This window comes from Dreissena polymorpha, chromosome 5, assembly GCF_020536995.1.
Source record: "Dreissena polymorpha isolate Duluth1 chromosome 5, UMN_Dpol_1.0, whole genome shotgun sequence".
Lineage (NCBI taxonomy): Eukaryota > Metazoa > Mollusca > Bivalvia > Myida > Dreissenidae > Dreissena > Dreissena polymorpha.
Window position 1 is genome coordinate 56,756,645 of NC_068359.1, and position 25,978 is coordinate 56,782,622.

At 35.0% G+C, this 25,978-nt stretch overlaps 2 protein-coding genes across 6 annotated transcripts in view; both read left to right on the forward strand.

Moving 5' to 3' along the window:
- Nucleotides 1-25,978, forward strand: part of LOC127830974 (uncharacterized) — a 357,196-nt gene that overhangs the window by 42,734 nt on the left and 288,484 nt on the right. Inside the window, exon 2 of one of the 4 annotated variants that reach the window (XM_052355927.1) lies at nt 63-230. The exons of the other annotated variants lie outside the window; for them this stretch is intronic. Coding sequence (XP_052211887.1) covers nt 63-230 — 168 coding nt within the window. The remainder of the gene's footprint in view (nt 1-62; nt 231-25,978) is intronic. 4 annotated transcript variants of the gene reach the window in all.
- LOC127830980 (uncharacterized) lies at nt 6,605-24,109 on the forward strand. 2 transcript variants are annotated; one of them, XR_008026342.1, is made up of 2 exons: nt 6,605-6,772; nt 23,575-24,109. XR_008026342.1 is itself a non-coding variant. In XM_052355944.1 (2 exons), exons 1-2 carry the CDS (start codon nt 17,966-17,968, stop codon nt 23,946-23,948), a joined length of 624 nt encoding a protein of 207 aa, XP_052211904.1. In that variant the 5' UTR covers nt 17,855-17,965; the 3' UTR covers nt 23,949-24,109. The 2 variants fall into 2 exon arrangements, 1 of the variants encoding a protein (XP_052211904.1); XM_052355944.1 differs by lacking the exon at nt 6,605-6,772 and adding an exon at nt 17,855-18,215.

Here is a 25,978-nt window from a genome sequence, read left to right on the forward strand (position 1 = left end):
CTTTTCACAGAGCACATCTCAATTATATTTGTGCTATACTTTAAGTTCGCTGACCTTTGCAGATGACTTCAATGCAGTCGAGACTGGCAGGTATTCAAATTTGCTGCCTTTGTCATGCGAATGTGCCCTGGAGAGATGTCATTGGCCGGAGACGTCCTATAAAAATATGGGCTCCTGTAAAACAGAAAACACGTGTCTGGCTCATCAACAGCTCAGCAAGCTTACTGGCGGTAATCAGATTTGTTGCAACCATTTATCAAAAAAATTAACATGCTGTTCAGATAACGTATCTTTTTCTGGTAAAAAAGACCTATCCTGCATGTTTAAGCAATTGTTTGTTTCTTTGAAATTTAAAATTTTAAAAATAGTTCCATTTTTTCCCAGTCCTTTTTCTAGTGTATCTGTCATTTAGTTGATTTTGTTGTTAGGCACACCTGAGAACAAAGTGCTCATTCTAAGCTCTAATAATTGATGCATGTTCAGGTGTCATTAACTTTTAGCTTTTAGCCACGTGTACATTCCTCACTTTTAATTCAGTCTTTATGAAAACTGGCCAAAATATTTGACAATATCAAGACCAAGTTTGACTCTGGGCTATATGTGTCAAAAAACAAGGTTATCAAGTCAAATCTTAGAAAAAAACTCTTTAACCACTCTTAACCCTTTCTTCCATTTGAAGCAAAGTAAAAAATGATTTTGAAACCAGCATAAAACCATAACAGCCTGCAAGTAACTCGCAGTCTAATCAGGTTTTATGCTGTTTGCTGCTCATCAGTATCTAAGGGTTTGATTTTAAGCCTTTGAAACTTGAATCTAGTAAGAAAGGTCTTTAATTAAATTTAACTTTCTTAATGACAACAAATGCGTAGAAATACATATTAACCCTTTCCCCATCAGAAGCAAAGTGAAAATGGCTATGTGCAAACAGCATAAAACCAGAACAGCCTGCGAGTAACTCGCAGTCTGTTCAGGTTGTATGCTGTTTGCTACTCATCCTTATCTTAAGGTTTGAAATGAAGCTTTTCAAACTTTAATAAGAAAGGACTTAAATTGAATTAGATTTCAAATGCGTCAAAATGCGTTTATAAGGGGTAAAGTGTTAAGGGGCAAAAGGTTAACCACTCTTAAAGCCACATTTACAATGTATGAAACTTGGTCATAAGGTTTACCCTTTGCAATATCTAATTTTGGGACATGTCCATTAAAAAACTAGGTCAACCCTGTCAGGCCTTAAGAAAGCCTTGTTACCAGTCTAAAGGTCACATTTATGATTTAAGTTTGGTGAACTTGTGCTGTGGTCTTTCTACATTCATGAACATATATTTACCAACCAAGTAAATGTTCACCACTTTTTAACTTTCAGTGCCTTTTGCAAACTCCACCCTTTATGTAGTGAAACTGTCTGTTTACACATGTAGATCATTTAGCTAACTTAAAAAGATTTATCTTACGGTTGCCTTTGGAATCAGTCTTTCAAAGGTCAAGGTAATTTAGCTTCATAATGAAAAGCAGCAAACAGGTTGTTTCAGGTCAATATATTTAGACCAATCTTCACCAATCTTAATGAAACTTACAATATTTCGCCCAATTGGTGCAATCAGGTTCCATGTTGCTTCTTATTTTAATGTAACAATGTACCTTTTTGCACCAATAGGGCAAACTATCAAACTTGCATCAAGGCCTAGTTAAGGATTAGTTTAAACCTATTTAATTTAGCTCTATTGCATCAAAAGCCTATCGATTATTGAACGCTCTCGAGTCTGTTTCATGTGACGAAGATCCAGTAATTAATGTCTTAGTCGGTGAGCTAAAGAACGCTTCCACTGATAGAACCAGTGACCTTCTGGTTGCTAGGTGGACATCATATCCACTGCGCCATGGCAGCCCGTTTAGGATTGTATATGGGGTGTATAGGGGATGACCAATCATGGAAGTCGGCTTACCGTCAAGGTTACTATAACTAAAATAAGCATTATCCGAATACCTCCATTAAACGACCACTGCAGTTAGCACATGCTAATCAGGGACAACACTTTTTAGCTAGACTATATCTTGGCTAAGAAGAGACTTCCTAAAATAAAATAATACCTTTTAACAAGAAAATGTCGTCCTTGATTAGCCTTTGCGGACTTAACAAGCTGATGTGGAATGACACTTAACGCACATGATCTTAGCCATATATTCCCAGAACAATGCTCACATGTTTATTTCTCCCTGACAGAGTGTGAGCCGTGCCCTTGGTACGCTGACAAGGACCAACCGGGCTGCTGGCCCTGTGTCATTAACATCCCAGTTCTGAGGTGAGTGGGCCTTTATCCTAATGATGCTTCCAACAAAGATTGTCATATACAAATAATGTGCAATCCGTAACATAATCCAGGCATCATATTGGAATATCTTGTGCAAAGCTGCTGAAACCGTTTTCTATTTATAAGCATGTGGCTATCTTTGTGATTTTACAAATGCTCGTGGTATTTTTTTTGTTTAAACAAAAACTTAGGAAGTGTTGAAAGATATATGATTTGCGTGAACATTTGGAACCATTTAAGAAAGCGAAGGATGATTATTAGGTGATATTGCTGTTTGTTTTGAAGAATGACACTTCAATTTTAATCTAAAAATAAGCTGTACTCATCTGTACATGTATTTCAGCTACCAGCATATTTCAAATAAAACAAATGTAGTTTAACCCTTTCCGACTTAGAAGCAAAGTGATAATGTCTATGTGCAAACAGCATAAAACCAGAACAGCCTGCGAGTAACTTGCAGCCCGTTGAGGTTGAATGCTGTTTGCTGCTCATCAGTATCTCAGGGTTGGAAATAAAGCTTTTAAAACATGAATAAAGTTAGAAAGGTCTTTTATTACACGAAACATTTTAAGGGACTACAAATGCGTCAGAATGCGTATTTAAGTGGTAAAGGGTTAAGAGTCCAGATTGTATGGAAATGTGATGCGTATGAATTAATTGTTGTGTTTCTGTCGTTGATAGGGGAAACGCCACGCCCAGGACAACTGAAAGCATATCCTGTATGTATGATATATATACCTGGCCATTGTTTTTTCACAAAGAAAACGTATTTTTTAAAGTTGTATTATTCAAATGTATGTTTAGAATTTTCACTTGTCAAAATTGTGTAAAGACAATTGCATTTGTGCAGGAATTTGATTGACCTAGCGTAATGTGTATGTGAAACATCTCTGGTTTAATTTTATGGTAGCATTTAATACTGTTTATCTGTATTTGGTTTCTTTTCCAGATGGAAATGAGCCCGTTTTTGTTAACCACACACCTATTGCATTGGTTTCAGCGCTGGGAATAGTTGTGTAAGTGTTGGGTGTTATTTGTTTGTGTCCATTTACCTGACGAGGCGTATGGGTCTGAATGTCTTAACAACGTTTTTTGCATTTACGCTCACTTTACGGCAAAATGTGTGCTCATGGTAAGATTTTGTATTGCCTTTTGTCCATCATTCTTTTCCATCATCTGTTGTCCATTATCATATTGTCCATTCACTCTGAGCACACTTTTGAAACCACATTTACCGCTATTATCCAATCTTCCTAAATTGTGTTCAGAACATTTGTTCGAATTATATCTTGGCTCCATATTTTTTGTCAGTCTTAATGAAATTCGCTCAAAAAAATCTTGTTATAATAGTATCTTAAAAAAAATCCTTTTGGGATAAAACCTAGCTGCTGGGATGTGGTGCTTTTTATTTCTATAGGGCAACCTAGCACATCTACTTTTTGGCTTATTCTACATTACACTTGCTCAAAACATTTAAATGTCCCCAGTCTATACTGGGAGACATATTGTTTTTGTCCTGTGTTTGTTGGTTTGATGTTGATTTGTTGATCTTTTTGCGTACAACTTTAACATTGGCCATTACTTTTGCAATATTGAATATAGCAACTTGATATTTGATATACATGTTTATCTCATGAACTTGCATATTTTGAGTCAAAGGTCAAATATATGGGGGGAGACATAGTGTTTCACAAACACATCTTGTTCTTAATGATATCGTTAATTATTTTTTACAAATGTTCGGAACTGTAGAAAATCATGGCTACTAGTAGGCAGGGCAATATTTCATATATTGTTATAGTTACCTGATATGAACTCTTAAAAAAAATATTGTATAGTTTGCATAAACTGAGTGAGTCCAAACAAGGTTTTGGTCTGTTGAAAAACATGGCCACCAAAGGCAGAGGGAAGTTTTTTTATAAATTGCTATAATTATATCTTTGACCCACTTATCTTGAAACGTGCTCAGAATATTAATGAGCCGTGCTCTGTGAAAAAGGGGTATAATGCATGTGCGTAAATTGCCACTCCATATAAACCAGTGCAGTCCACACTTGTTTTGCTAAGAAGAGACTTATTTTAAAGAAAAAATATCATAAAAGCAGATAGTGTCGTCCCTGATTAGCCTGTGCGGACTATACGGTCTAATATGGAACGACGCTTTACGCACATGCATTAACCCATTTTTCACAGAGCACGGCCCATTTTTATCAATCAATGCTTAAACATCATATCAGCAAAATAAGGTAATTGGTTAGTCAAGCAAAATTAGCCATTGAAAACTCTCAAATAGCAATATTGTTATTTTTTTAATAAAAAATTGGTTAAATTACAGGGAAAACAGTGTGTAGAATGTTGTAAAATATCATCGTTTACTAGTTTTTTGTCTGTAATTTTTATCAGTCTATTCTGTTGTTTGAGGCTTGGTATTGTAAATATTTATATTGATATTTTCAGGGTTATTATCATCATTTCCTGCTTCTTCCGCAGACGTCGGAAAGTGTGGAAACAACTCAGCGACTATTTCTCCAATGGTATCTGAAATGAAATATTCGTGATTGTCAAAGTGTTATCCATGGATTTTGTTTCTTCGATTAAAAACGCTAATCACTATAACTTTTGCACCCTAGTTTAGCTAAGAACACCCTCTTATAATACCAACATTTGACGAGCTTGCCTATAAATTTCATGAACATGTTTAATAATTCATGTATGGCATTACAAAAATTTCAATTGGTTTTCAGCAATGGTTTTATTAAGATTAGAAATTAAATATTTACTTAAATTTCATGATAAACTTGAAAGTTACTTGGATTACGTGAAATTAGTTGACGTTACAACGTCATTTCAGCAACAAACGTAACAACATTGGTCAGTCTAACATAAAATAGCAAATGAAAACGCTCAAAAAGCTTACTATCAAGTAATTAAGATACACAAATTATTACGATTGTTATTTTCATGGAAAACGTGATCAATTTTATATGAAAAAATATCGTGGGTAATTAATGTGCTGTCAGTAAAATACATTGTTGAAGGCTTATAGCACATTATATATAGCTATTTTGTTATTTCAGGGTTAAGCCCGGGCTCAGTTTCTGCTACAGCTACTTCAGTTCGCATAGATGAAGAAGAGGAATTGGACCGGTGCCATGAGGAGAAATTTCGAGGCAACTCGGCAGCTGCCGAAGGGCTCTGTCATACGTTGAATGAAGCATATGATCCCAATGCCATATTGCTGTATAACAATATACATATCTTTTATAAACCTTGTGAAGACGTGGTGATTGAGGATAGATCTTTTCAAGACGTGGTGAGAGAGGAAGAGACATCCAGTTTAGAGTATGTTAGTGCTCCCTCGTCCGTAGATGATAACAACAAAGCTGAAATCGAGGAAGTGACGCAATCAATTATTACTGATCGACCTGTAGGATTTGTTGGTAAGTTGGTCTTAATTTGTTGGACTGAAGAAGTTGATAATCGACTGCATTTCTCCTGAATTAGAAAAATTGCGGTCCGTCTGCATGAATTTATGCTCTGATACGAGTTGTCATTTAATTGCATGCATTGTTTAACCAGTTTAGAAATTTCTTTAAGTAGCGGGTATTTGATCAGCTTGCATATACATTTCCTTGACGAGTTTAGTAAAGCATAGGACGTAATTACAAAATTGTTAGTTCTTTTTTATCAAAATGCTATCCAGTAAGCTGAGAAAATGTATATGTTCGTTAAAGTCATGATACAACTGGAAAATTGTTACATTTCGTGACGTATGTATTTTTACGTGGTAACGTCATTTCATGAAAATACGTTACACGATCGGTCAGTCTTACATAAAGTAGCAAATGAAAACGATCAAAAAGCTTTATTACGAGCTGTTTTACATGTGTTTAATATAACAATATTCTTTATTATGATTTCACCTTAAAATCTAGATTTTGCATATGACAATATGTCGTGATTTGTTGCTTTCATGCCAGTCAATTGGCACTTGTTTCTGGCTCATAACACATTATAAATATTTGAAATGTTATTTTTAGGGTTATTGCCGTTCTTAATTTCTGCGAAGGATTCTTCAGTTTGCATAGGTGGAGAAGAAGTACTAGACTTTCGCCAAGGGGAGATATTGCAAGGCAGAGCAGCGGCTGCAGGAAAGCATTGTAGCACAGTCAATGGAACAAGTACACACAGTGCTGAATTGCTGTGCCGCAATATGAATAAAAGAATGCGTGAATTACCAGGCCAATATAAGAATTCGGAATGCTGTGAAGCCGATTTGAAGGACTTATCGTATGATATAAACGTCGTTTTAAAGGATAAAATATATTTTCCGGATGTATTATGTGCTGAAAAAAATTCCAGTCTAGAGTCTACTGATTCCTCATTAGTAGATTATGAAAACAATTCTAAAATCGATGAAGGGGCGACCCCAGCTATTGCTACTCGACCAATTGCTCGTGTTGGTAAGTTAACTAAAGTGGTTAAGGAAGCGACTTTCAGTTTTCAATTGTTTTTGTATTAGAATACTTATTGTGCATGAATATAGGCTCTGACATAAGTTGTGATTTCAATGCATGTCTTATTAACAAGTTCATTATTTTCGTCAAGAATTTGAAATGCTTGCTAAATAAAATTTAAGGTCGCCGTGGTGTAATGGATAAGGTGTCCGCCTAGCGACCGGAAAGTCCGTGGGAGCGTTCTTTAGATCTCCCCCAAAGACACCAAGTACTGGTTCTAGGCCCAGGAAACGGACTCGAGAGCATTTATATAAGCCTTAGGCTTTCGATGCAATCGAGCTAAAAATAAATAGGTTTAAACTAATACATTTTTAGACAAGTTCACTAAAGCATAAAACGAAATAATTTAAAGTGTATGATATTGTTATCACATGCTTTTAATTAAGGTAAGAAAATAACATATATTTACGTTAGATTTAATATAAAAAATGGACAGTTGTTCACCTTGCCTATCTTGTCTTGATATTACGTTGTCATGTCAGCAAAATGACATTAACAATTGTTAAGACAAATATAACATTGCAAATGAAGCGCTCACAAATCCATATTAATGATGTTGGAGATACAAACTACTCGTAATGGATATATTACAATATTAACATTCGCTATTAATTTCTGTAGAAAAATTAACGAGTTCATTTTGCATAACCCGTAAGCCGGCGATACCGCCTTCGAAGGCGGAGCTTCTAAAATCGGAAAAATGGTTCCAAGACGCTAACGCGTAGTTATACAGTGACCAGTACCGTGACCGCACTACATTTGTAAATATAGTAACAAACATGAATAAACATTACCCGTTTGTTTACTTTTGTTTCTGTGCTGTTTCATTTAAAACAAAAGCAAAATTGAAGAAAAAGTAAATTTATAAACAACGACATTAAATAAAACCTATACATACATAAAAATCGCCACTTATATATATAGCTATATATAAAAAATATACGTCATTTTTAAAACCGAAAGAAAATCGTTCGTCTGCTGCAAGTGTCAAAATTTGCAGGCATAAGAATGGCGGAATTTAATGCATATTACGGAAACTTCGATTTAGGATCGTTGTATGATTCTTTATCGGATTCAGATAATAAATATTTGACAACAATTGATCTTGGCGATTTGTTGATAAACTCGCTTGAAAATAACATTGTGAAATTTGAAGAAACCAGCAAATCAGATACAGTGGTACATGTACATGAACAGGATAATGAGTGTGTCAAAAATGAGACTGAATCTAATTATGAACCTCAGCAAAAAAGGTTCAAGTGCCTGAAAGAGGCTGATATTGATGGCTTAGAGACGAAGCACCAGTCTACAGCAACTAAGAAAAACACACGATGAGGCATTAAGTTTTTTCAAGGTATGATATAACAAGTTTTAATAATTTCAAAATAAAAATCACACTTACCTGAAACCGTCCGTTCAATATCAATCCGTTTCACAAACGGAATTTGGTGATTATAATAATGCACCAATATAATTATCAAAATTCTTCTCAATAGTTATCCAAGAAGACAAATCAACATCATACAAGTGCATACAGTACCTTTTAAAGTCCTTTTTTTCAATTACAGCTATAAAAATAAATATTTTACAGAATATTCATAAAAACGAGGTTTTTGATATAAAAACTCATCTAATAAGTTGTTTACAATTTATAACTTTGTTTCTGAAAATAGAATACCGTTCTTAAGATAGCATCAATGTGCCCCTTTAATCTGACAGTAATTGGTTCAGTATCAAATGGAGCATTTATTTAAATCCCCAAATTCAAATATAAAAAAATAAGTTTTAAGACATAATGGGAATGCAACAACAGAGTGTGTTTTAAAGGAATAATATCCTAATTTTTATATAAAGTCAATACTTATAAAGTGTCTATTTTTTCAGACTGGCCTCAGGAGGTTTTTGGTGGGAACTTAGATCTCGAGACAGTGGGAAAGGAAGATTTGGCTGAAAAACTGCGCAAGTTTTATTGCGAGGCCACGCCAAAACCTAAATAAAAAAGAGAGCAGTCATTTCCAGAGCACCACATAAATGAATACCACAAGAACACATTGGTCAATATCGGGAGCGCCATTTACAGGTATCTTAAGGATATCTGCAGATACATCGATGCAGTTCGAGATAATGGGTTTGTACGAAGCAACCACACTCTTGATGGGTTTCTCAAAAGCAGGACAGAAGCTGGGCTGTCAAGGCCTACACGGCATAAAGACATCCTGATAAAAGAAGACCTGGAGAAAACAGCAACCTATCTTCAGACTTATGAACTGTCTCCAGGTACACTACGAGAAGCAGCATGGTACGTGATCGCAGTGCATTTTGTAACTGGGGGCATGGAATTTCACCATCAACTGAGGAAAAATAGCCTTGACTTCAAAGAGGATTCAGACTCGCAGTATACAGTCTTAAACCAAGAAATCAAACAGAAAAACCACCAGGAGGGGAACAAGCTCAACAAATCTCATGTCTGAAAAGCGAATCTATGCCACAGGTGAATGTTTGTGTCCAGTGAAGATTCTGAAATTATATGTTGGAAAACAAAGTCCTAATGCAGTCATGCTCTTCAATCAATTTGACAACAACGCCATTCTTCACCCAGAATCATCAAACACATGGTACACAGAGAAGCCATTAGCAAAACGGTCTTTTGAAAACTTTCTGAAGAATATCAGCTCAAGTGCCTAGCTCTCCCAACGTTACACTGGTCACTGCTTGTGAGCGACAGCGATCCAAGCCATGAATGATGCTGGCTATGAAGCTCGTCACATCATGTTCATGAGTGGTCACCGGAACGCAGCCTCCATTCGTTCATACAACCGTAGCTGCAATATTACACCGAAGAAGTCGATGAGCAACACCCTGTCAGCTCTAACAGAACCTACGTGTAAATCAGAAAAACAGCTCGTCAAGTGTTAATCAGCCACATCTTCGAGCGAGCAAACCGTAAGACCAGTCCTAAAAATGCAGATACAGGACTTGCCCAACGGGGATGAAATGTCTGCAAATTCTCAATAAGTGCAAAGCAATGAACAAAATATTTGCAGCATGGAACTCTTAAGGGGCGCTTCATTGAGCAATTGCACTATTAACATTACAAAGCCACATTAGAATAAACACAACATGTTTTCACTAGAAAATGTTGATTATTTGATCTAGCAGTTGAATATTAAAACAATTAAATCTAAGACAAAATAAAAGTGGAACAATTTAAGTTTTTGAACTTGACAGTAACTATCAAGTAAAAAGTTGAATAAACGTGTTCCTAGCAAGTTAAAAGTTGAATAAACTTGTTCAAATGTTTCAATATGTAAAATGAGTTCCTTTAACGTGTTTTATGTGTCGAATAAAAATACTACTGTATTAAATTGCAGATAAAATAATTAACTTCCTTGGCTTGAGTTACTTTTTTATCAACGCTCCAATCGTCACCTAAATTCGCGAATAAACATAGATTGGATTATGCTTTATTATGTAAAATATCAACCTTAAAATACTTGAACATAGATAAAAAACAATAGGTTTTTCATAGTTTTACATCTGGAAAAGTAAAATATGCACATGAGCAGTATCGGAGAAATAAGTACACAATAATCTCCCCTTGAATTTGAGAAAATTCTTCTTGTTTGCGCGATTAAGTACACAGTTTCCATCTTATTACTTCCAAGCTTGCACAGTCTTTATAGAAGTAGAGCGATTCGGGTCCTCATGGGCCTCTTGTTTTTATTAGAATACTTATTGTGCATGAATATAGGCTTTGTCACGAATGTTATTTCAATACACATTTTATTCAACAAGTTTATTATTTTCGTTAGGTAGGAAGAATTTGAAATGCTTGCTAATAAATTGCTAAGACAACTTCACTGAAGCATAACACGAAATAATTGTAAGTGTAATATATTGGTATCACATGCTTTAAATTTAGCTAAGACCATCCTCTTATAATAACAACATTTTTTGTACTTGCCTATACATTTCATGAACGAGTTTAATAAATCATGTATGGCTTCGAACAAAGTGTAATTTTTTTCAGCAGATGCTTTTACTAATATAAGAAATTAAACATTTACTTATATTTTATGATAAGCTGTAAAGTTACTTGAATTACGTGAAATAAGTTGACATTTTAACGTCATTTCAGCAAAAAAACGTTACAATATTGGTCAGTCTAACATAAAATAGCCACTTAAAACGCTCAAATAGCTATCTAACATGTATTTAAGGTACACAAATTATTACGATTGTTATTTTCATGGAAAACGTGATCAATTTTATATGAAAAAATATCGTTGGTAATTAATGTGTTATCAGTAAAATACATTGTTGAAGGCTTACAGCACATTATAAATAGCTATTTTGTTATTTCAGGGTTAAGCCCGAGCTCAGTTTCTGCTACAGCTACTTCAGTTCGCATAGATGAAGAAGAGGAATCGGACCGGTGCCATGAGGAGAAATTTCGAGGCAACTCGGCAGCTGCCGAAGGGCTCTGTCATACGTTGAATGAAGCATATGATCCCAATGCCACATTGCTGTATAACAATATACATATCTTTTATAGACCTTGTGAAGACGTGGTGAGTGAGGATAGATCTTTTCAAGACGTGGTGAGAGAGGAAGAGACATCCAGTTTAGAGTATGTTAGTGCCCCCTCGTCCGTAGATGATAACAACAAAGCTGAAATCGAGGAAGTGGTGCAATCAATTATTACTGATCGACCTGTAGGATTTGTTGGTAAGTTGGTCTTAATTTGTTGGACTGAAGAAGTTGATAAATAAGCGACTTAAAGGTGTGCATTTTTCCTGAATTAGAAAAATTGCGGTCCGTCTGCATGAATATATGCTCTGATACGAGTTGTCATTTAATTGCATGCATTGTTTAACCAGTTTAGAAATGTCTTTAAGTAGCGGGTATTTGATCAGCTTGCATATACATTTCCTTGACGAGTTTAGTAAAGCATAGGACGTAATTACAAAATTGTAAGTTCTTTTTTATCAAAATGCTATCCAGTAAGCTGAGAAAATGTATATGTTCGTTAAAGTCATGATACAACTGGAAAATTGTAACATTTCGTGACGTATGTATTTTTACGTTGTAACGTCATTTCATGAAAATACTTTACACGATCGGTCAATCTTACATGAAGTAGCAAATGAAAACGATCAAAAAGCTTTATTACAAGCTGTTTTACATGTATTTAATATAACAATATTCTTTATTATAATTTCACCTTAAAATCTAGATTTTGCATATGACAATATATTGTGATTTGTTGCTTTCATGCCAGTCAATTGGCACTTGTTTCTGGCTCATAATACATTAAAAATATTTGAAATGTTATTTTTAGGGTTATTGCCGTTCTTAATTTCTGCGAAGGATTCTTCAGTTTGCATAGGTGGAGAAGAAGTACTAGACTTTCGCCAAGGGGAGATATTGCAAGGCAGAGCAGCGGCTGCAGGAAAGCATTGTAGCACAGTCAATGGAACAAGTACACACAGTGCTGAATTGCTGTGCCGCAATATGAATGAAAGAATGCGTGAATTACCAGGCCAATATAAGAATTCGGAATGCTGTGAAGCTGATTTGAAGGACTTAGCGTATGATATAAACGTCGTTTTAAAGGATAAAATATATTTTCCGGATGTATTATGTGCTAAAAAGAATTCCAGTCAAGAGTCTACTGACTCCTCATTAGTAGATTATAAAAACAATTCTAAAATCGATGAAGGGGCGACCCCAGCTATTGCTACTCGACCAATTGCTCGTGTTGGTAAGTTAACTAAAGTGGTTAAGCAAGCGACTTTCAGTTTTCAATTGTTTTTGTATTAGAAAACTTATTGTGCATAAATATAGACTCTGACATGAGTTGTGATTTCAATGCATGTCTTATTAAACAAATTCATTATTTTCGTCAACAATTTGAAATGCTTGCCAATAAATTTTAAGACGAGTTCACTAAAGCATAAAACGAAATAATTTAAAGTGTATGATATTGTTATCACATGCTTTTAATTAAGGTAAGAAAATAACATCTATATTTACGTAAGATTTAATATAAAAATTGGACAGTTGTTCACCTTGCCTATCTTGTCTTGATATTGCGTTGTCATGTCAGCAAAATGACATAAACGATTGTTAAGACAAATATAACATTGCAAATGAAGCGCTCACAAATCCATATTAATTATGTTGAAGATACAAATTACTCGTAATGGTTATATTACAATATTAACATTCGCTATTAATTTCTGTAGAAAAATTAACGAGTTCATTTTGCATAACCCGTAAGCCGGCGATACCGCCTTCGAAGGCGGAGCTTCTAAAATCGGAAAAATGGTTCCAAGACGCTAACGCGTAGTTATACAGTGACCAATACCGTGACCGCACTACATTTGTAAATATAGTAACAAACATGAATAAACATTACCCGTTTGTTTACTTTTGTTTCTGTGCTGTTTCATTTAAAACAAAAGCAAAATTGAAGAAAAAGTAAATTTATAAACACCGACATTAAATAAAACCTATACATACATAAAAATCGCCACTTATATATATAGCTATATATAAAAAATATACGTCATTTTTAAAACCGAAAGAAAATCGTTCGTCTGCTGCAAGTGTCAAAATTTGCAGGCATAAGAATGGCGGAATTTAATGCATACTACGGAAACTTCGATTTAGGATCGTTGTATGATTCTTTATCGGATTCAGATAATAAATATTTGACAACAATTGATCTTGGCGATTTGTTGATAAACTCGCTTGAAAATAACATTGTGAAATTTGAAGAAACCAGCAAATCAGATACAGTGGTACATGTACATGAACAGGATAATGAGTGTGTCAAAAATGAGACTGAATCTAATTATGAACCTCAGCAAAAAAGGTTCAAGTGCCTGAAAGAGGCTGATATTGATGGCTTAGAGACGAAGCACCAGTCTACAGCAACTAAGAAAAACACACGATGAGGCATTAAGTTTTTTCAAGGTATGATATAACAAGTTTTAATAATTTTAAAATAAAAATCACACTTACCTGAAACCGTCCGTTCAATATCAATCCGTTTCACAAAAGGAATTTGGTGATTATAATAATGCACCAATATAATTATCAAAATTCTTCTCAATAGTTATCCAAGAAGACAAATCAACATCATACAAGTGCATACAGTACCTTTTAAAGTCCTTTTTTCAATTACAGCTATAAAAATAAATATTTTACAGAATATTCATAAAAACGAGGTTTTTGATATAAAAACTCATCTAATAAGTTGTTTACAATTTATAACTTTGTTTCTGAAAATAGAATACCGTTCTTAAGATAGCATCAATGTGCCCCTTTAATCTGACAGTAATTGGTTCAGTATCAAATGGAGCATTTATTTAAATCCCCAAATTCAAAGATAAAAAAATAAGTTTTAAGACCTAATGGGAATGCAACAACAGAGTGTGTTTTAAAGGAATAATATCCTAATTTTTATATAAAGTCAATACTTATAAAGTGTCTATTTTTTCAGACTGGCCTCAGGAGGTTTTTGGTGGGAACTTAGATCTCGAGACAGTGGGAAAGGAAGATTTGGCTGAAAAACTGCGCAAGTTTTATTGCGAGGCCACGCCAAAACCTAAATAAAAAAGAGAGCAGTCATTTCCAGAGCACCACATAAATGAATACCACAAGAACACATTGGTCAATATCGGGAGCGCCATTTACAGGTATCTTAAGGATATCTGCAGATACATTGATACAGTTCGAGATAATGGGTTTGTACGAAGCAACCACACTCTTGATGGGTTTCTCAAAAGCAGGACAGAAGCTGGGCTGTCAAGGCCTACACGGCATAAAGACATCCTGATAAAAGAAGACCTGGAGAAAACAGCAACCTATCTTCAGACTTATGAACTGTCTCCAGGTACACTACGAGAAGCAGCATGGTACGTGATCGCAGTGCATTTTGTAACTGGGGGCATGGAATTTCACCATCAACTGAGGAAAAATAGCCTTGTCTTCAAAGAGGATTCAGACTCGCAGTATACAGTCTTAAACCAAGAAATCAAACAGAAAAACCACCAGGGTGGAGCAAGCTCAACAAATCTCATGTCTGAAAAGCGAATCTATGCCACAGGTGAATGTTTGTGTCCAGTGAAGATTCTGAAATTATATGTTGGAAAACAAAGTCCTAATGCAGTCATGCTCTTCAATCAATTTGACAACAACGCCATTCTTCACCCAGAATCATCAAATACATGGTACACAGAGAAGCCATTAGCAAAACGGTCTTTTGAAAACTTTCTGAAGAATATCAGCTCCAGTGCCAAGCTCTCCCAACGTTACACTGGTCACTGCTTGTGAGCGACAGCGATCCAAGCCATGAATGATGCTGGCTATGAAGCTCGTCACATCATGTTCATGAGTGGTCACCGGAACGCAGCCTCCATTCGTTCATACAACCGTAGCTGCAATATTACACCGAAGAAGTCGATGAGCAACACCCTGTAAGCTCTAACAGAACCTACGTGTAAATCAGAAAAACAGCTCGTCAAGTGTTAATCAGCCACATCTTTGAGCGAGCAAACCGTAAGACCAGTCCTAAAAATGCAGATACAGGACTTGCCCAACGGGGATGAAATGTCTGCAAATTCTCAATAAGTGCAAAGCAATATACAAAATATTTGCAGCATGGAACTCTTAAGGGGCGCTTCATTGAGCAATTGCACTATTAACATTACAAAGCCACATTAGAATAAACACAACATGTTTTCACTAGAAAATGTTGATTATTTGATCTAGCAGTTGAATATTAAAACAATTAAATCTAAGACAAAATAAAAGTGGAACAATTTAAGTTTTTGAACTTGACAGTAACTATCAAGTAAAAAGTTGAATAAACGTGTTCCTAGCAAGTTAAAAGTTGAATAAACTTGTTCAAATATTTCAATATGTAAAATGAGTTCCTTTAACGTGTTTTATGTGTCGAATAAAAATACTACTGTATTAAATTGCAGATAAAATAATAAACTTCCTTGGCTTGAGTTACTTTTTTATCAACGCTCCAATCGTCACCTAAATTCGCGAATAAACATAGATTGGATTATGCTTTATTATGTAAAATATCAACCTTAAAATACTTGAACATAGATAAAAAACAATAGGTTTTTCATAGTTTTACATCTGGAAAAGTAAAATATGCACATGAGCAGTATCGGAGAAATAAGTACACAATAATCTCCCCTTGAATTTGAGAAAATTCTCCTTGTTTGCGCGATAAAGTACACAGTTTCCATCTTATTACTTCCAAGCTTGCACAGTCTTTATAGAAGTAGAGCGATTCGGGTCCTCATGGGCCTCTTGTTTTTATTAGAATACTTATTGTGCATGAATATAGGCTTTGTCACGAATGTTATTTCAATACACGTTTTATTCAACAAGTTTATTATTTTCGTTAGGTAGGAAGAATTTGAAATGCTTGCTAATAAATTGCTAAGACAACTTCACTGAAGCATAAAACGAAATAATTTTAAGTGTAATATATTGGTATCACATGCTTTAAATTTAGCTAAGACCATCCTCTTATAATAACAACATTTTTTGTACTTGCCTATACATTTCATGAACGAGTTTAATAAATCATGTATGGCTTCGAACAAAGTGTAATTTTTTTCAGCAGATGCTTTTACTAATATTAGAAATTAAACATTTACTTATATTTTATGATAAGCTGTAAAGTTACTTGAATTACGTGAAATAAGTTGACATTTTAACGTCATTTCAGCAAAAAAACGTTACAATATTGGTCAGTCTAACATAAAATAGCCACTTAAAACGCTCAAATAGCTATCTAACATGTATTTAAGATAAACAAATTATTACGATTGTTATTTTCATGGAAAACGTGATCAATTTTATATGAAAAAATATCGTGGGTAATTAATGTGTTATCAGTAAAATACATTGTTGAAGGCTTATAGCACATTATAAATAGCTATTTTGTTCTTTCAGGGTTAAGCCCGAGCTCAGTTTCTGCTACAGCTACTTCAGTTCGCATAGATGAAGAAGAGGAATCGGACCGGTGCCATGAGGAGAAATTTCGAGGCAACTCGGCAGCTGCCGAAGGGCTCTGTCATACGTTGAATGAAGCATATGATCCCAATGCCACATTGCTGTATAACAATATACATATCTTTTATAGACCTTGTGAAGACGTGGTGAGTGAGGATAGATCTTTTCAAGACGTGGTGAGAGAGGAAGAGACATCCAGTTTAGAGTATGTTAGTGCCCCCTCGTCCGTAGATGATAACAACAAAGCTGAAATCGAGGAAGTGGTGCAATCAATTATTACTGATCGACCTGTAGGATTTGTTGGTAAGTTGGTCTTAATTTGTTGGACTGAAGAAGTTGATAAATAAGCGACTTAAAGGTGTGCATTTTTCCTGAATTAGAAAAAGTGCGGTCCGTTTGCATGAATATATGCTCTGATACGAGTTGTCATTTAATTGCATGCATTGTTTAACCAGTTTAGAAATGTCTTTAAGTAGCGGGTATTTGATCAGCTTGCATATACATTTCCTTGACGAGTTTAGTAAAGCATAGGACGTAATTACAAAATTGTAAGTTCTTTTTTATCAAAATGCTATCCAGTAAGCTGAGAAAATGTATATGTTCGTTAAAGTCATGATACAACTGGAAAATTGTTACATTTCGTGACGTATGTATTTTTGCGTTGTAACGTCATTTCATGAAAATACGTTACACGATCGGTCAATCTTACATGAAGTAGCAAATGAAAACGATCAAAAAGCTTTATTACAAGCTGTTTTACATGTGTTTAATATAACAATATTCTTTATTATAATTTCACCTTAAAATCTAGATTTTGCATATGACAATATATTGTGATTTGTTGCTTTCATGCCAGTCAATTGGCACTTGTTTCTAGCTCATAATACATTAAAAATATTTGAAATGTTATTTTTAGGGTTATTGCCGTTCTTAATTTCTGCGAAGGATTATTCAGTTTGCATAGGTGGAGAAGAAGTACTAGACTTTCGCCAAGGGGAGATATTGCAAGGCAGAGCAGCGGCTGCAGGAAAGCATTGTAGCACAGTCAATGGAACAAGTACACACAGTGCTGAATTGCTGTGCCGCAATATGAATGAAAGAATGCGTGAATTACCAGGCCAATATAAGAATTCGGAATGCTGTGAAGCTGATTTGAAGGACTTAGCGTATGATATAAACGTCGTTTTAAAGGATAAAATATATTTTCCGGATGTATTATGTGCTAAAAAGAATTCCAGTCTAGAGTCTACTGATTCCTCATTAGTAGATTATAAAAACAATTCTAAAATCGATGAAGGGGCGACCCCAGCTATTGCTACTCGACCAATTGCTCGTGTTGGTAAGTTAACTAAAGTGGTTAAGCAAGCGACTTTCAGTTTTCAATTGTTTTTGTATTAGAATACTTATTGTGCATAAATATAGACTCTGACATGAGTTGTGATTTCAATGCATGTCTTATTAAACAAATTCATTATTTTCGTCAATAATTTGAAATGCTTGCTAATAAATTTTAAGACGAGTTCACTAAAGCATAAAACGAAATAATTTAAAGTGTATGATATTGTTATCACATGCTTTTAATTAAGGTAAGAAAATAACATCTATATTTACGTAAGATTTAATATAAAAATTGGACAGTTGTTCACCTTGCCTATCTTGTCTTGATATTGCGTTGTCATGTCAGCAAAATGACATAAACGATTATTAAGACAAATATAACATTGCAAATGAAGCGCTCACAAATCCATATTAATTATGTTGAAGATACAAATTACTCGTAATGGTTATATTACAATATTAACATTCGCTATTAATTTCTGTAGAAAAATTAACGAGTTCATTTTGCATAACCCGTAAGCCGGCGATACCGCCTTCGAAGGCGGAGCTTCTAAAATCGGAAAAATGGTTCCAAGACGCTAACGCGTAGTTATACAGTGACCAGTACCGTGACCGCACTACATTTGTAAATATAGTAACAAACATGAATAAACATTACCCGTTTGTTTACTTTTGTTTCTGTGCTGTTTCATTTAAAACAAAAGCAAAATTGAAGAAAAAGTAAATTTATAAACAACGACATTAAATAAAACCTATACATACATAAAAATCGCCACTTATATATATAGCTATATATAAAAAATATACGTCATTTTTAAAACCGAAAGAAAATCGTTCGTCTGCTGCAAGTGTCAAAATTTGCAGGCATAAGAATGGCGGAATTTAATGCAAACTACGGAAACTTCGATTTAGGATCGTTTTATGATTCTTTATCGGATTCAGATAATAAATATTTGGCAACAATTGATCTTGGCGATTTGTTTATAAACTCGGTTGAAAATAACATTGTGAAATTTGAAGAAACCAGCAAATCAGAGACAGTGGTACATGTACATGAACAGGATAATGAGTGTGTCAAAAATGAGACTGAATCTAATTATGAACCTCAGCAAAAAAGGTTCAAGTGCCTGTCAGAGGCTGATATTGATGGCTTAGAGACGAAGCACCAGTCTACAGCAACTAAGAAAAACACGATGAGGCATTAAGTTGTTTCAAGGTATGATATAACAAGTTTTAATAATTTTAAAATTATAATCACACTTACCTGAAACCGTCCGTTCAATATCAATCCGTTTCACAAAAGGAATTTGGTGATTATAATAATGCACCAATATAATTATCAAAATTCTTCTCAATAGTTATACAAGAAGACAAGTCAACATCATGCAATTGCATACAGTACCTTTTAAAGTCCTTTTATTTCAATTACAGCTATTAAAATAAATATTTTACAGAATATTCATAAAAACGAGGTTTTTGATATAAAAACTCATCTAATAAGTTGTTTACAATTTATAACTTTGTTTCTGAAAGTAAAATACCGTTCTTAAGATAGCATCAATGTGCCCCTTTAATCTGACAGTAATAGGATCAGTATCAAATGGAGCATTTTTTAAATCCCCTAATTCTAAGATAAAAAATAAGTTTTAAGACCTGTTGGGAATGCAACAACAAAGTGTGTTTTAAAGGAATAATATCATAATTTTTATATAAAATCAATAATTATAAAGTGTCTATTTTTTCAGACTGCCATCTTGAGGTTTATGGTGGGAACTTAGATCTCGAGACAGTGGGAAAGGAAGATTTGGCTGAAAAACTGGGCAAGTTTTATTGCGAGGCCACGCATAAACCTAACAAAAAAAGAGAGCAGTCATTTCCAGAGCACCACAGAAATGAATACCACAAGAACACATTGGTCAATATCGGGAGCGCCATTTACAGGTATCTTAAGGATATCTGCAGATACATTGATACAATTCGAGATAATGGGTTTGTACGAAGCAACCACACTCTTGATGGGTTTCTCTAAAGCAGTACAGAAGCTGGGCTGTCAAGGCCTACACGGCATAAAGACATCCTGACAAAAGAAGACCTGGAGAAAACAGCAACCTATCATCAGAAATATGAAATGTCTCCAGGTATACTACGAGAAGCAGCATGGTACGTGATCGCAGTGCATTTTGTAACTGGGGGCATGGAATTTCACCATTAACTAAGGAAAAATAGCCTTGACTTCAAAGAGGATTCAGACTCGCAGTATACAGTCTTAAACCAAGTAATCAAACAGAAAAAACCACCAGGGGGGAGCAAGCTCAACAAAACTCATGTCTGAAAAGCGAATCTATGCAACAGGTGAATGTTTGTGTCCAGTGAAGATTCTGAAATTATATGTTGGAAAACAAAGTCCTAATGCAGTCATGCTCTTCAATCAATTTGACAACAACGCCATTCTTCACCCAGAATCATCAAATACATGGTACACAGAGAAGCCATTAGCAAAACGGTCTTTTGAAAACTTTCTGAAGAATATCAGCACCAGTGCCAAGCTCTCCCAACGTTACACTGGTCACTGCTTGCGAGCGACAGCGATCCAAGCCATGAATGATGCTGGCTATGAAGCTCGTCACATCATGTTCATGAGTGGTCACCGAAACGAGGCCTCCATTCGTTCATACAACCGTTGCTGCAATATTACACAGAAGAAGTCGATGAGCAACACCCTGTCAGCTCTAACAGAACCTACGTGTAAATCAGAAAAACAGCTCGTTAAGTGTTAATTAGCCACATCTTCGAGCGAGCAAACCGTAAGACCAGTCCTAAAAATGCAGATACAGGACTTGCACAACGGGGATGAAGTGTCTGCAAATTCTCAATTAGTGCAAAGCAATGAACAAAATATTTGCAGCATGGAACTCTTAAAAGCCGGATCTCACTTGCATGATTTTGCGGTGGTAAAATATAAACCAACATTAACTAGTAGGCTGGGTTTATCTGCCTGTGATTTGCTGCTAACATTAGAGTGTTTATACATAGAAACACGTGTTTGAGCAGACAGCATTTGGTATACAGTGTTGAATCTGTATTTACATGTAAACTTGATTTGAGTCATTCGCTAGCTATTGGCTGAGAGTAGTTCATAACCTTTCAAGTAGGCGGTGCTTAGCATTTACAGGGAAATTTGAATTTCAAGCAGACAACATACAACTTTTTATGTAAGTCAATAACTATATAACTTTCAACCACCAAATTACACATACATATTGTTGTATACTAAAGTATATGTATGCCAAATTTCATTGGAAAATATTAAATACAAACATAAATATTATGAAAATAATCATTTTTGTTTGCTGCCTTTTACACACAAGTGTACAACTGAAAAGTAGACATTTTGTGAGATTGTGGCCCTTTTATACTGCTTCTCTGGTGTTTAAGGGGCGCTTCATTGAGCAATTGCACTATTAGCATTACAAAGCCACATAAGAATAAACACAATATGTTTTCACTAGAAAATGTTGATTATTTGATCTAGCAGTTGAATATTAAAACAATTAAATCTATGACAAATTAAAAATGGAACAATTAAAGTTTTTGAACTTGACAGTTACAATCAAGTAAAAAGTTGAATAAACGTGTTCCTAGCAAGTAAAAAGTTGAATAAACTTGTTCAAATTTTCAAAATGTAAAATGAGTTCCTTAAACGTGTTTTATGTGTCAAATAAAAATACAACTGTAATAAATTGCAGATGAAATAATTGACTTCCTTGGCTTGAGTTACTTATTATCAACGCTCCAATCTTCACCTTAATTTGCGAATAAACATAGATTGGATTATGCTTCATTATGTAAAAAATATCAACCTTAAAATACTTGAACATAGATAAAAAAAACAATAGATATATATATATAATTAATCCAGAACACTCTCTCTTCCCACTAAAATTCTCAAGCTGATGTCAAGTAACCGTGACATTCTTGTCGCGTTTTTGCTGCTCGACTATTATTTAAAGTAAAATTAATCTATGAAATCGTTGAATTCCATTTTATCTGAAGTACGAACTACAATAACAAATAGCATTTATCTATAGACAGCTCGATATTATACGTTTAAAGAAACATTTAAATAGTAAAACTTCAGAACTGCTTTTCTTCGCGCAGGAATAATGAACACAACTTAAGGGGCGGGTAGTAGCTGTTCCAGAAACTTTGATTACAATAGGTGTTGCCTCCCCTAAAGCATACACATCTGAGTTGTTTTTTATGCTCGGATATGTTTTTATTGTTTCAGATCAAGTAAAAAATATAAATGTAAGGATGGATTCTTATTTTTCGGGCGTTTATGCAGTATGAACGCTGAGGGCGAGTTTTGAAAATTTACCGCGAAGCGCTATCGCGCTTCACTGAATTTTCAAAACTCGCCTTGAGCGTTCATACTGCATAAACGCAAAAAAAGAAGAATCAATCCTTAATTAAAAGCAGTGAGAAGCATGTGATACAAGTTTATATATTTGTTGAGCGATCTTCTCCCACACCGTAAGCAGTTTATTTGAAACCCGAAACATGTCATCACCATGACGGCATGAGGTGTTGATTTGCAACACTCAATTTTCATTTGCAGTGGGTTGTTTTCCTATTTTCCCTCAACCATGTGCATGACTGTCATGAAAAATGTTTTCAAAATTAGCGAATCACACTTCTAGAGCATGCCTCAAGCGATAAAATATAAATTAAACTTGTCGGAACATTGGAGTCTTCATGTACATCACACACATTTCATGTGTAGTGATTGTTCTCTGTGTCATGTGCCCATTAACTGAGCCAGGGTCTTGGGCTTCAATATATGTGACAGAGTTTATGAAGAAGCTCTAATTTGAACATGTTTCGTCAAGTTTACCATATATAATATTGGCTGACGATTAAGAAACATAATAAAATGATCTTATATGTGTTTATGATCTGCTCATGTGAATCGATTAATGAACCGACAAAACATGGGAATGTACAGAAAAAAACATGATCTGTTTAATATATAAAATTCTAAGTAATCTTAGGGTTGCCACTTGTTTATTATAAAACAGTCTTGATAAGTTGTAGCACATTTATTGGACCCTTGCACTGCATTTCCACCACTAATTACGGAAAGGAACTTGAAAAATCCTTTTTACACCAAATCTAGTTTCACCGCATGTGCGTACCAAGTGTTTATTAGTGACTATCAAGTAAATGACATGATAGTGTGGATATTCTTCTCCTTACTATCTGAAGACGCTGTTCATCTTTAGTTATTGCTACATGAAGCAAATGCAAGCAAATGTCAAGAAAGCCAGGTAAATTATGTTTTTTGACACTTTCTCTTGCAGCCCCATTTTTCAATAGCACCAACGGCACACAAAATAGTAATTATGGTGACCATAGCAACGCGGTAGACCACTCCAACGTTTTTCTGCCACTTTCACGCACTAACCTGCATACACTAAACTCTGACGAAAGTGAGGCCACCTTTGCTTCCCGGGAATTACGGTTTCCAAGGGTATCTTCCAGTAACTGCGCTAACGATGGTTCATTGTCGCCATTGCCGCGCAGCATAGCCTTACAGATAGAACGCCTGCAACAATTGGAACAGGAGAGTGAAGCGGTCCCAAACACATATGACTACGACGAAGACGATTATGGAATAAATGTGGAGCCACAAGAATTGCATCAGACTGAAAGAAAAGAGCTGGCTGATGATTAAGATAGCGAGAGCGACGAACAAACTGCGGTCAAGTATGTCGCTGGATTGGATGTGTATTGACCATTTTACTCTGTGTGTTATTATGCTCACTTTACGGTGGCATATTGCAGTCTCACTGTCTGTTTTTATGATTGTTTTTTCTATACTTATCCATATAGGTAAATTATAAATAATGTATTGTTCTTGAAAAAACTGAATATAAATTACATTTGCTACTGTTTCTCTTCGATTATTGAAAATTAAAGATCCAATTTTACCGTTCCATCTGATCACATTAATTATGTACGTTTCCTTCATAACCTTTACAAGATTTAACTACATGTGTTTATATATGCTCATTTGAAACTATTCTATGCTTACACTGCCGCTGTGAGGGGTAAGAACTACAATGATTGTTAACTTTTTTTTGTATATATGCGTATCATATGTGATTGTTCTTTACAGCATATGAAGTTAATCACAATGTCTAATTATATAACCATAATTGTTGTCTCTTTATTAATGTTTGAAGTAAGAGTCTTTAAAGAACAAAGGTTAAAACAATTTTTTTTTATATATGTTTGAAATGTTGTCACATCAATAAATTAATCTAATTTATATCGGCAACACGTGAACGTTGATGAAAATTCTTATTTTTACTTGATGTTTTTTTCCTTTCTTTAATTATATGTTTTAAATGAATGTAATTGATATTAGTAACACATAAATGTTGATGAAAATTCTTATTATATCTGGGATGTTTGTTTCTTTCCTAAATTATATGCTTAACATATATGTATTTGTAATAAGTATGTGTACATGTAGATTTTGTGAAATAAGTATGTCTAGATAAAATAAACTTTCCTTATCCAAAACTATTATGCCCCCATCAAAGAAGAGGGGGTATATTGCATTGCACATGTCGGTCTGTCGGTCGGTCCGTCCACCGGGTGGTTTCCGACTGATAACTCTCGAATGCTTGGGCCTAGGATCATGAAACTTCATAGGTACATTGATCATGACTCGCAGATGACCCCTATTAATTTTGAGATCACTAGGTCAAAGGTCAAGGTCACGGTGACCCGAAATAGTAAAATGGTTTCCGGATGATAACTCAAGAACGCTTAGGCCTAGGATCATGAAACTTGATAGGTAGATTGATTATGATTCGCAGATGACCCCTATAGATTTTCAGGTCACTAGATCAAAGGTCAAGGTCACAGTGACCCGAAATAGTCAAATGGTTTCCGGATGATAACTCAAGAACGCTTAGGCCTAGGATCATGAAACTTGATAGGTAGATTGATCATGACTCGCAGATGACCCCTATTGATTTTCAGGTCACTAGGTCAAAGGTAAAGGTAACAGTGATCCGAAATAGTAAAATGGTTTCCGGATGATAACTCAAGAACGCTTAGGCCTAGAATCATGAAATTTCGTAGGTAGATTGATAACGGCTTGCAGATGACCTCTATCGATTTTCAGGTCACTAGGTCAAAGGTCAAGGTCACGGTGACCCAAAATAGTAAAATGGTTTCTAGATGATAACTCAAGAACGCTTATGCCTATGATCATGAAACTTCATAGGTACATTTATCATGACTCGCAGATGACCCCTATTGATTTTCAGGTCACTAGGTCAAAGGTCAAGGTCACGGTGACCCGAAATAGTAAAATGGTTTCCGATTGATAACTCAAGAACGCTTATGCCTAGGATCATGAAACTTGATAGGTAGATTGATCATGACCCGTAGTTGACCCCTATTGACTTTCAGGTCACTATATCCAAGGTCAAGGTCACGGTGACCTGAACTAGTAAAATGGTTTCCGGATAAAAACTCAAGAACGCTAATGGCTACGATCATGAAACTTCATAGGTACATTGATCATGACTCTCAGTTGACCCCTTTTGATTTCGAGGTCACTATGTCAAAGGTCAAGGTCATGGTGACCCGAAATAGTAAAATGGTTTCCGGATGATAACTCAAGAACGCTTATGCCTAGGATCATGAAACTTCATAGTTATATTGATCATGACTTGCAGATGACCC